This window comes from Echiichthys vipera (assembly GCF_963691815.1).
Source record: "Echiichthys vipera genome assembly, chromosome: 2".
NCBI classification, from domain to species: Eukaryota; Metazoa; Chordata; class Actinopteri; order Perciformes; family Trachinidae; genus Echiichthys; species Echiichthys vipera.
Window position 1 is genome coordinate 9,937,219 of NC_139827.1, and position 13,477 is coordinate 9,950,695.

Below are 13,477 nucleotides of genomic sequence, written 5' to 3' on the forward strand. Positions count from 1 at the left end.
TTTATTTTATCTTTGTATGTTTAGCTTCTGAGAATGAATCAATAGAACTATCTTATTATCTAGTTTAACTGACAAAGAACATACATAAATACCACTAAAAACTGAGAGTGCAGTCACAATTTACATTTAACATTTTAGTGGTCAGCACTGTCGCCTCACAGCGAGAAGGTTCCAGGTTCGCATCCCAGCCTGGGCCTTACCGTGTGGAGTTTGCATGTTCTCTCCGTGTTTGCGTGGGATTTCTCCGGGTTCTCTGGTTTCCTCCCACAGTCCAAAGACATGCATGTGTTAGGTTAAATGATTACTCTAAAAAATTGCCCTTAGGAGTGAATGGTTGTCTGTCTCTGTTCGTTTCTATGTGCCCTGCGATAGACTGGCGTCCTGTCCAGGGTGTACCCCGCCTCACGCCCGATGTCAGCTGGGACCGGCTCTTGAATGTGCTCAGATGAGAGCCTATATATTCATATTAGCTGTTGATAAGTTGACCGGTCAGTTATTTCACCTGAAATTGAAACCATTTATTTTTACCTTTTTGCTTTTCAAAATCAGGGTTACTAAATGCTTGACAGTAGTAGAAGTAGTGGCAGTGGTATCAGAAGATGAATTACCTTCATATAAGTTACACATTTAAAGGTCCTGTGTGTGTTCCCATAGAGCATCAATTGCAGTCTTGCAAAGTATGATATGTGCATTTTGACAGCTGCAGTGTCCATGTGTCAAATAAGGAGAGACCGGGTTGAAGCACAGGATCCATACTCGTGTTTGGATCAAGAATGTGTCAGTCCATGTGGGGAGAGGCGATATCTACATAAACTGAATGTGTGACGGACGTGTGCAAACACAAAGAACCGCATGTGTAAAGGTGTAAAGAGGCAGCGCTATAAAAACTTAAATCATGATGATGTTGAACTTCCTACGCATGTCTTTGCGTGTCTCTGTCGAGGACAGATTGTGTTCCCAGGCTCAGGTCACCAGAATTAGACTCTTCACCTCCTCTTCTTACTTGCCACTTTTGTCTTTTGACCCTGTGCCAACAGGGTGATACTCAGGGTCATACTTATCATTTAACCTTTTCAAAATTCTTTTAAGAGCTTCAGAGTTAATATTCAAGCCGTGCGTTATGGCCCCTGTGGGCCTAATGTGCAAAAAATATTAGATAAGATTTTAGATTTACATTTTGTGCAGATGCCTTTCTATTCAAGGGCACCAAAAAGGGCATGCATCGTGTGACATTTTCATGCGTTGAATGACACAATATATGGTGTTAGGTTGACATCAGGCTTGTAGCTGTTGGGCTGAAGCAGGTGTCGCTATCTGCATAGGGTGTCGTATACATTAGCCCCTGGGAAGGCAGATTTTTTTGGCAGGAGCAGGTGGAAAAAAGGTTTAAGGTTGTTTGAGGTAAGGGTTAAAGGTTATAACATCATGTTATAAAAAAGTGGATTACATTTACGTTTACTAATAACTGCTAATGATCCCACCTCCTAATGGAGAGAGTTTATGTATTAATAGTTTTGATATTAGCAAATGTATAGGCCATTAAAACAGAAGCTCCATGAGACCCCCAACAGTTATTATTGTACAGGTGCTACTACTGTAACTTCTTTGATTTGAAACCCTTTATAATGCTCAGCTTCACAAACAAAATGGCAGACAAGCTTGAAATTAATATTTAAGATACTTTTTTTATTGAGTGGACTGTAGAAAAAAATTTTAGGATTTTGATGATTGTGTTCAAATGAGGTGCAGTCAGTTAGTTTGTACTTGAACAGCTTTTTAATCTGGAATTAAGGTGCCACTTTCCCTTACATGGCACAGGAGAGAGTGTAAGACACATGTAGAATATATAATACCAAATACCAATATAATTATTACCAAACCATAACCAAATCTTAAAAGTTATGTCAAACTATTGTAGTTTTTTTTTGTATAGGTGATTAGAATAAACAGGGACTTACAGTATTATGCCTGTTTTAGGCTCCCCACAGTACACTGCTGCCTGTCCATCTTAGAATTAATTTTAACATTTCACTCGTGACTAATGACTAAGGCATTAGGTGATCTTACAGGATTAGATGTCTTGTAATGACTCATCAGAGACCTTTGGTAGCAAATGGATCTGCAGAAAGATGATGAGGCAAAGCGGGAGGGCATGAGAGCATTGACAGCCTGTTACATTGACATCACCACTGGCTGAATAAATGACTGAACTATCTGGATAAGTACATTTATTACGGTGTGGTGGGTGTCTGATATGTGAAGTGTATTTTGTCTTGACTTAAAAAAAAAAGAAGTGACTGTACCTTTTCAGCCTCTCACCTCACCGTCTGGGTGGATACATCGATCTTCATCTGAGCATCTTGGAATGTGAAATAAAAGTGTCCAATTAACTCTTATCGGTTTGCATCATCCATAGTTTCTCGGATGTCCTCCTCTTTGTGACTAGTCTTATCAGATTTACAAAGCTGTTACAGCGAATATTGATGAAAGGACATGTGAAGCTAAAGGTCAGCCACTCAGTCCCGTTCTTATTGCTTAACGACTTTGGAGACACAGTGACTTCTACAAGGTTGAAGTAATATTTTCTCACTCGAGTGTCGCTACAGCTATAGGAAAATCGAGCAATACGCTTCTGAAGGGTAGGAATATCAACTACACCTACATACTTACACCACTGCACAGTAATATGCGCTGAACAGTGTTCATGTAATACTGTTTGAGAGAGGAATGAGCAACAATTTATCAGCCAAATTGTTTTACTGTAGCAAACTTGGATAATCCAAAGTACACTCAGTGCTCCATTTTTTTTCTTCACACACACATTGCCGCTAATTAAATGTTTTTCCAAAGGAAAGGCAGCCTGCTTATTGTAGGTGGCATCTCCCACACACTGGCCTTGTCACAACAGGCAGAGATGAGCCACAAAAGACCAGTGTTCTTATCCTCCCACATGCGGGCGACTAGTTTCAGGGCGTGATCACACTATCCTTTTGGCCGCGGCCAAAACCGGTTTTTCAGCTAAAGTCTAGTACCTTTAAGTAGTGTGAGCGCACCCGCTCCGCGCTCAACTGGGGCCAGCTGGCCCTCCACGGCCCGCTTGAAATAGGTGGGCTTTAGCGGAGCCGTTTGCACATGTACGAGCACGAGCGTGCGCACGTGTACGCGCACGAGCACGAGCCCTACGGCAGTAGCGTTATGTCCGCCTGTTCGGACATGTAAATAGAAGGACGGACCATGCGCGGACATTTAACAACAACAACAATGGCGGTGAAAGGTTCATGTTGGTGTGATGCGGAGGTGGAGTGTTTACTGCAGATTTGGTCGGATGAAAATATTCAAAAACAGTCGACAAGACGCACAAAAACTGTCTGTGGAAAGATTTGTAAACAAAGCCACACACGCGATCAATGCGTGTGACGTGTTACGGCTTGAAGGCGTATGGACAGCAAGAAGTATTGGCCGAGGCCCAGGCAGTGTGAGTACAAACGGGGCTGGGGCGCGGGGGGGAGAGGGAGGGGGGACAAGTACCCTAAAGTCCGGGTCTCGGTCCGGGAGGATAGTGTGAGCGCGACCTGAGTCTCATTATATCCCGATGCACTTTCACAGCCCCTTTTAAATTGGTCGTTGCAGTCTTGTCATCTTTTTTTACTCAAACCTAAGGCGATGATTATTTCTCACAATTGCTCATCAGTCTTGGTTCACAAGTTTAGTTTTTTTTATATTTTTAGATAACGAATGACCCAATAAATTCAAAGACTTACAGTGATGTAAAGATGCAAGTTTCAAGGTGTCAAATGAGTAATGTGAAAGAAAGCCTAGAGCAGAAACGCGTCTGTTTTCTCTACTTCTTAGCACATTAAAAGTATTATATACTTACACATGAGTGCTGACAACTCAATTTCCAAGTTAACAAGAGGACACGATACTAATAACAAACTGGCACAAAGAAATACTCACTCAGAGTCAAAGAGTTTTTTTCTTGATGCATGCCTTCATTTGAGCTTTGCACGTGGACGTTCATGCACCTATCGTGTGTATGTTTCTCAATAAACAAGGAGTCACTAGTGCAGCAAAAAAGAACATAATCCCTCACTTCTTTCACTCTCACTGTCTTCTGTGCTGTCTAAGAGTGTTTTTAACCAGCTCTTTATACAAATCCAAGTGTTGTGCTAATTGATGTCAAAATCCCCAATAGTTCAGACTTTTACGATTGCCTTGGATGGGCTTTGCTCAAGAATGAAAGAAAAATTCAAAAATGTGTCCACATTAACAAAGATCTGCATATGTGGTAAAAGACAGAGCTGTTTTTTGGTGACGTGTGCCCACCACTCCTGCACGCTCAGCATGTATTTTGCAGCCTTTTCTGCTTTAGAAGGTGATGGCAAAGAAACACGGACCATGTCTGTGCAGTGGCAATCATGTTTGCTTAATGCTTGTTGAGGGGCTGAACAAGTGGGGTTGTGGTAATTGCAATAAACCCTATCACAATTTCAGCATCAATGCACAGCTGTAAGTTGCATTTATATTAATGTTCTTCAGGAAAAATGTTCTTTGTGTGGTCATAAGGTCCCAAACAGTGACTGTCGGATATCTGGTGAAAAAAAACTGACTCTGACAGCATCTTGTTTCGTGGTGTCCCAGCTTTTGACACCAGAGGGCAGCAGTGGTCTGAGAGTCATGTACATACAATAATGCATGACCCACAGTTTGTGGGTGTTTGTTGCAGCTGAGCGCACACTGCTCCACAGGATTTATCCAGTAATGATCTGTCTTACATGGACTTGTCCAGCATGTATTTGCCTTCTGTAGTAACGCTTCTGGTGTTTGGCAGACGCTGTAGCTTCATCGCCTGTGGATGCAGAGACGGCGTGGGGGTGAATAGCAAGTTTTGCGCTAGAAACCTTCACTTTTCATGTACAGTATCTACTACTCTATGTTTAAATAGGGCTGGGTATTGCCCGTGATTTCCTGAATCTATTTGATTCCAATTCATAATCACAATTTCAGTTATAAAAACATTTTTTTAACACACTGCATCATCACTACAGATTGCAGAACATGCAGAAATGCTGATCACTGCTTGTCATTAGGGTGCAGTAGGAATACTACATAATTTAGATCTGCTTCATCTTATTGAGAAATATTTTCTATTGAAAAAGTCACCCCCACAGCTGTAGTGATGGGGTATGAGTGATACTGGCAGCCCTGAACCAGCAGGAATAGTGAGGAAGAATTTCGGTGCTGTTAATATGCATCCGCAAATGTTTTACTGATACTAGTTAAAACTTGCTTTTTCCTGTTATATTGCCTGAGTGGAACACTATTTGTAATACAAACATATTACAATGAGAAGCTAAATTATTGTACATAAACTGTATGCAAACACAACAAGTTTGTGGAGTACTTGTCGCTTTAATCTAAATGCTTTTTTATCGTTCATTTTTTCAATGGATTAGATAGAAAGCAGTCCGTCTTTCTTGCTGGTGTGGTCTGCGGCATTAATTGATTGCAATGTTGCTATTTTTGACTTTTAGAGTCAGCCTAGAGTCACAACTTTATACTACACAGGCAAGGCCTACAGTGTGCCCCGTTCACAGGGGTCTACATCTGCAGCCATACGCTCTCATCTCATTTGCAGTGAAAAGCTTGGAGTGAGTCTACTGAGCTCCTAGAAGCCAAACATTCTTGACCGCTGCTACTCCAGGGATCGCAAACTCAATGACCGGGCAGTAATACTGGGTAACAGTAGACATTATGGGCAACTTACGGGCTTGAGCGATAGTAACCTTGTGACCTAAAAGGGTTTTTCTAAATGATTGGAATGGTTTTATTCCTGGTATGGATCCTCTATGTTTGGACAGTCTAGCTTCATACTCTAGATCTTCTTAGATTCTCACAACACAGCTCAGCCTTGTCATAGGAGACCATGCCATTAGCTGCCTTTCTATTGCACATGGTTGTCGGAACTGTAGGGAATCCAAGAACTTTACCCCCCTTTTCCACCAGTGGGATATCTTAAGTTTGGTTTTCTTGGTCATGGGAAAGCAAACAGAAATACAATCACATTTTTGGACATCCCTTTCCATGCTATTTCCTGGATCATTTGAAGCAAAATTGCATAATTGACCATGTTTATGGGAGATGTCCAAGCATTGCAGAGGCTCCAAGGGTAAATATGCTTGCATGGATTGCTATTTAACAAGCTACTTTGGGCTGATCATGTTGTAGCCGCCTGGAACAGTGTGTCTGTCACATAGCTTTATGGACTAAGATTAGTCCCAAGGCTCAAGTAACCTCTACAAGGCCTGGGGCAAGTCAGTGACAAGCAGCATTTCACAGGTGCTTCATTAGTTATTTCACACTGCATGACGACTATTGTCACAGTCAGTGTTTATAAGGGACAATTAAATGTGTATCTTAGCCATTTTTTCAAGTAATTGCAATTCTAAAAGCATCTATGATATTTAATAATGCTCTGTATGGAAATACAGTGCTTTCTGTGATGACCGTGTCCTTTTGAACAACGTCTGACACAAGTTAAATCTGAAGACCTAGATTGGCCAACAAAGGTCAACTGATCAAACAAATTGCGTCCCCTGAAGCCATCCGTAAAAACGTTGTACGCATGAACACACTGCAACTATTGCAGCTGATGGAAAGCTCACAGTTGATATGCATTTGCTGAATATCTTTTCTTGTGGTCATGATGTTATGCCATGATGTCACAGGGTTGGGCTGTGTTTTATTAAACGTAACACACAAAAATAACATCAGTGAAAATTAACTAACACACTTTGTTCACCACCCTGAATCAATTTAGTCTGATTAAATGCTTGGATTACAAAGTGTGTATGGAATTGTTTTAAAAGCTGTAACTGGAAATCTATCAAATTTCACCGGCTTGCTTGGCACAGGAGTTGTCATGTGTTTTTTTTTTTTTTGCTTGTGAAGAAGCAGAAAATACAGAATAAGAAAAGACTGAACTGAATTATTGATGCATCAATCGAGAAGTTCCTGGCCAATACTGATACTTTAAAGCGGGCCTGCCCAACCCTGCTCCTGGAGGGTCACTGTCCTGCATGTTTAAGTTTCTCCCTGCTCCAACACACCTGAATCTAATGATGAGCTCGTTATCAAGCAGCCGAAGCTTGTCCCAGGTTTGAAAATCGTTAGACTCAAGTATGTTAGAGCAGGGAGAAACCTAAAACATGCAGGACAGTGGCCCTTCAGGAGCAGGATTGGGCAGCCCTGCTTTAAAGGAACAATTTAGCCAATAGCTACTGCTGATACAGATCTTTTTTTATTTTAATGTTTTAATTTAATCATAAAAGTTTTAACCCTATAACACAACATTTATCCAGTGCATACTTGATATAACACAGCAGATAAACATTGGCCACTGCCATCGGTGAATGTCATCTTATGTGCCGATATTTGTGAATATCGTCCCATATCAATGTTTAGCTGCTAAAATCGGTGCATACCATTCCCTACATTAAATGGGTGAAATCCCTACTAATTTGGTCGGCCAAATGTTCAGTCAGGGCGCTCTCTCTCACTGACCGCCTCTGCTGTTCATCCAACATGCTCATTTGAACAGCTGCCGATAAGGCGCCAACTTGCTCCAATTGTGCTGAACATACTGTAAAAACCATGGGTGTTGGTCCGCCACAAACACTCGATGGCGTCCAGTGGCCTGGTGTGTCAGGGCCCTCAGTCTACTCTGTTAGATGTTCTGGCTCTGTAATCCTCCTCGAACAATGGTGGATGTGAGAATAGAAGAGAGGTTAAGCCCTGTAGGTCTTTCTGTTCCCATGTGTTCAGACATTTAAATGCTAACAGAGAAGGCTGTCTCGTGCCACTCGCTCCATCTGTAGATTTTTTACATATTCATCACAGATTGTCAGCCGTTTTCTCAACTCCCTGCTGTTGCTCCACTTGTTGTAATAACTTTGTACTTGTACTTCATTAGTGCTTCTTTGTACATCAAGGTTTAATGAAAAAGACCAAAGTCCTACTGCTGCTACTTCAAAGCTGCTTGTGAACACAATTCAATAGACTTAAAAGTCCATCCTTCTTGACACTCGCTCAAGTGAATCCTTGTTTGTGTATGTGTCACACATGCTAACATTGAACTGCTGTGTGATCGTCTCCTGAAATATCCTCAGCCTATTTGCTGACACAGACAGAGTTACTGACATTCCTGAACACCTTGGTTTCATCGAAGAGTCAGAGAAGGTTAGCACATAATAAACCCAGCTATAACACTTGTGTTATTAAATATGATTCAGATGAGAATATCGTAATCTCCTGTTTTGTTGAAATCTGACAGTTTTCAGGGCGTAAAGTTAACTTGACTCAGTGATGATGTAGTCCACTAAGTTGGGAGGACCAGCGGAGGGGTCAGAGAATGACCACAATGAGGAAGCTCCCCGGACACGTGTGCTGCGTCGGGCGACTGCTGGTACACATTCCTCCACCGAGGGGTCATGAGAGCAGATTCCACAGTGCCAGTCTGAGGGGGGAGGCTGAGTTGGTCCATCTCTTTTCAGGCCCGGACTGCAGCTGCTCCGCCTGGCTTCAGCGCAACAGTGACCTCACACCCAGAGATATTTTAAAGGGTGCCAGTCAGCAGGGAGATGAGTTCTGAGTAGGTAGGTGAAGAGGCTAAGAGAGCGCAGTATGAAGACGTCTGCATACTGGTTTTAAGGTTTAAGGAAGGTGCATTAGTTTGAGAAAAGTCATCTGCTTGCGACAATAGTCGGCCAGGTTTGGGAGCTCCTTCTGGGATATGAAACAGTAGACGGCCTGTTTTGCAATGCTGAGGCATTGCCCTATTCCCCGTTTCTCGTCTGGTGCTCGGAGAAAGATGCCAAATGTTACCTTTGGGAAAGGGAAGACTTCGTCCAACGTCCCGCTGGAGAAACAGCGACTCGACCGGGCAGACCCCAAGGACGTTGTCACGGAACCGTTACCCCCTCAGAAAGTACTCAAGATATTTAGCATCAACATCATTGCTCAGGGTTTGCCTTTCTGTCGCAGACGGGTGAGTATTGTGCGTCATAGGCCAGGCCTACAGTGTGTGTTCGGTTGAGCCACTGAACACGATGTCAAAATGTCAAAGTTGATCGTTCACCTCCTTTCATCTAGATTGTTGCTGCTCTGTGTAATGGGGAGAAAAAAGAGTCCAAAATTATCCTTTTCAGTTCGGCCTAATTTTAAAAACAGTCAAATTAATAGTCACACACCCACAAATGTTCAGAATATCTTCCTTTTAACAATGACGTAGATTTTAAATTTTGCATCGCCAAAGTGGTATTAGTGGGAAGAAATGAGAACAAATGAAGACACTTGTAATATAAGAGGAATTTGTCCTTTTGTAGTTCAGTTGTTTCCGTACGTCCACAGATACAAAAGTTCTCTTGCTACGACTCCACCCATGACAGACGACGGAGGCCAACATATAACCTTAAAAAGACTGATGCTGATGAGCCTATTTTTAGGTTAGATTTTTCATAAATACTGTATATACAATATATATGGATTAATTGGAGAGACAATTAGAAAAATACATTCCTCAGTTGCAGTTATGGAGAAATTGTGACCAAAAATTGTCATTTGTTTGTAAAATAATTCATGTCTTAAATATTCAGATTAGTAAATAATTTTGATTATTGGAAATAGGGTTGTAGGAATAATATATCTATCCATCATTATCATGCATTGTGGCCAGTGAAGGACATGTGACGGTTTGACGGGTGGTGATTTCACATAAATCACTTCTAATTTCACTTTTTATTGGGAGGTATGTTTGTGTTATAATTTCCACGTCCTCCTCTATATTAGAGCCAGTTGAAGGTTGAAGCACTTTCCAGAGCATTTAACTATGATATTTTCAATTTTTTTCCTTTTTGGCAGTAAAGTAGGTTGGCCGTTAGGAGCTGTAACAGTCATGCCACTAGCATTAAAAGTCTCCTTCGACACTTCTTCTCAATTAATTCAGCTGGGAAATTAATGAGATTAAACTCCCATGTCAAGTAAGATGCTTCCCAAACAAACCCAGGGCAGTGTTTGAAAGAGATAAACCCTTCAAATGACTCTGATCTCTCCATGTCTTGTCACTGGCAGTCTCGCGTTCAAACATCAAGACATTAAAGCCAGTTACAACACATTTACAACTCTAAGATTAATATATTATACTATGCTATACTTAACTATACTATACTATACTATACTATACTATACTATACTATACTTAACTATACTATACTATACTATACTTAACTATACTATACTATACTATACTTAACTATACTATACTATACTATACTTAACTATACTATACTATACTATACTTAACTATACTATACTATACTATACTATACTATACTATACTATACTATACTATACTATACTATACTTAACTATACTATACTATACTATACTATACTATACTATACTATACTATACTATACTTAACTATACTATACTATACTATACTATACTATACTATACTATACTATACTATACTATACTTAACTATACTATACTATACTATACTTAACTATACTATACTATACTATACTTAACTATACTATACTATACTATACTATACTATACTTAACTATACTATACTATACTATACTATACTATACTATACTATACTTAACTATACTATACTATACTATACTATACTATACTATACTATACTATACTTAACTATACTATACTATACTATACTATACTTAACCATACTATACTATACTATATTATACTATATTATACTATACTATACTTAACTATACTATACTATGCTATACTTTACTTAACTATACTTTACTATATTATACTATACTTAACTATACTATGCTATACTATACTTTACTATATTATACTATACTTTACTTAACCATACTATACTATACTTAACTATACTATACTTTACTATACTTTACTATATTATACTATACTATACTATATTATACTATACTATACTTAACTATACTATACTATACTTGACCATACTATACTATACTTAACTATACTATACTATACTATACTTTACTATACTATACTAAACTATATTATACTATACTATACTATACTATACTTTACTATACTATACTATACTATACTATACTATACTATACTATACTTAACTATACTATACTATACTTTACTGTGCTATTATACTATATAATACACCAGAATAATTAAGACCAATAAATGTTTATGCCGTCATTATTTTGAATTACATTTAGCGCATATGTCACTCACTTTTTTTGTGGATGAGAACATTTTTTTTCCAACTGTAAAAAATAAATAAATCTCACATACAAAATAAAAATCCTATGTCAATATTCACAGGAGTTAATTTTTAGTTTGTGAAAATGTATAAAGCGGCAATAATTATCATTTACTGAAGCTTTCTTACTGAACATGTATTTGCTTTTCTCTGGCTCACAAACTAATGACCAAACAGATTTTAGTAGGTGCTTTTTAATTTGTTTAAATTAAGAGGATGAGACGTTAGGCTGAGAACATCTTGGCCAAAGGGACATCAACAGTTTTTTTTGTACAGCTGCATCTGACCTCCGAGTTACAGTGTCCGCGTTTCCTTAATGTCACGAGAGATAAAAAAGATAGGTGGTTAAAAATATCAGGCTCCAGCCTGTCACACAGAAAAATGGAGAAAGACGAGGTAGTGAGGAGAAAGGTTGTGAAACATCAGACTAAAATAGAAATAAGTGTAGATGTCACAATGACGGGAGTGTCAGTGTGTCCTTTCTTCCATTCCGGTCAAAACTAGCTGCTGTGTTAACCAGCTTGAGACAAAGTGTCTATTATGGTGATTTAGTTTTAATTAGTGCTGTTTATGGTGTAGTTAAACAGTTGGTTCGAAGGATAAGCTGAGATTTTTTTTTAGTTAACCCAATTGCAAGCTTAAAATGTCCAGTGAAATCTTGATTTTAAAGGTGGACAAAGAGGGAGCTGGTTTGTTAAACTTCCTTTTGCATTATCATGTTGTGCATCATCCTTGATTACATCTCTACATATAGCCTGTATATTTTTACATGTTGCACTCATACCTTTATTCAGCATCAAAGTAAGTCTGGAATATGCATATATAATATTCATATTCTGGTATTCATTTGTTGGGTAGATTTTCAGTTTCCATTTTGGGATTTGGATTTTTTTTAATGGTCATAACTTTAGAATAACAGAATCCTTAAAAATAAGGCTTTTAATTAAACTGAAAGACATGTTTCGCAGCACAGTGTCTCCATTTCAGCTCAGCGTGAGATCCTTCGCTGCCTTTTCCTGTCATCTAAGGTTCTCTTTTCTCTCCTCACGCTGGGCTTAGGTGCAGCATGGAGCTGAGACTCAGCAGTCCGCAAACTTGTTGCTCTCTCTACCAAAATCTGATGCTCTGTTTCAACAATGTTAGGCTTAAAAAACATGCATGCCGGCGGAAATTCACCGCGGTGTTCTGAGCAGAAGAAGTCCATTCGCCGCTATTTTGCAGCACTGTGTTGTTCACCTCTGCCGGGAACGGAAAAATGTCTGGCTAAGCTGTGTTATAACCCAGCCGTCTGAAGCGTGTAGAGGTCTGTGTGGTTCTACTGTAGCAGCCTGGTGTCGCATTCAGGCAATTTATAATGAGCCCAGTTTATGGCTGCCTGGCTCCTTCCTGATTGAACATTCGAAGCTCCAAAAATGGTATTTGGGACAGGCCTACATCAAACACATATTCTTACTTTCAAAATTGTTCTTCTTTGTGTTAGGAAAAATACGACCTGCTATAGGAACAACATTTCCATCAGTGGAGCCTTTAACATGGCTGCAGAGTCTTGATTATGTATGTGGTGAAAAGATGATAGCTGAGACACTCACTCACTTTCAAACATATCTGTCTATCTTTTAACAAACTTTACATAGCCTATAGTATTCTTGGGAACAGCATTAAAGACATCTGTCTCCAGCGGTGTAATAATTGATTTGACTATTAAACAAGAAATAACTGGGGAAAAGCACAGCTGGGATTATGCCTGGAGTTAACGTGTTAAACTCTGCCATCTGTATGCCTGTGGATTCGACTTGGGCGTGTGCTTGTGCTCAGGAACACTTTTACTTTTGATTATTTTCCTTTTATTGTTTGAAAAGGGAGGAAGAAAGAAGGAACTTTGAGGTTGTTTATGAAGTCAGTTTTGCTAGATGAACCAAAGGGAGGGTCCCACAAGGCCAGATCATGGGCTGGGTGCTTCAGTCAGAGCAGGAAGCCACGTACACTCTGCTCTGCATGCGGCAGCTGTCTCCAGTGAATGGCATAGCTGGGATTTCCCAGAGTCTCCGCGGTATGGTACCAACTTAAGTTGACTGAAACTTCTTGTCTTCAGAAGGAACTAACTATACTGTAAAATACATATTTTGTATGCTCCGGCTTTATCTGCTTCTATCATTCCTCTATTTGTCTTCT

General features: G+C 39.6%; 1 protein-coding gene across 3 annotated transcripts in view; it reads left to right on the forward strand.

Moving 5' to 3' along the window:
• Positions 1-13,477, forward strand: part of fbxw7 (F-box and WD repeat domain containing 7) — a 121,847-nt gene that overhangs the window by 47,870 nt on the left and 60,500 nt on the right. Inside the window, exon 1 of one of the 3 annotated variants that reach the window (XM_083937994.1) lies at positions 8,650-9,046. The exons of the other annotated variants lie outside the window; for them this stretch is intronic. Within the exon in view, the coding sequence (XP_083794120.1) occupies positions 8,819-9,046 (228 nt within the window). The 5' untranslated portion in view covers positions 8,650-8,818. Of the gene's footprint in view, positions 1-8,649; positions 9,047-13,477 lie in introns of those variants that run through there. 3 annotated transcript variants of the gene reach the window in all.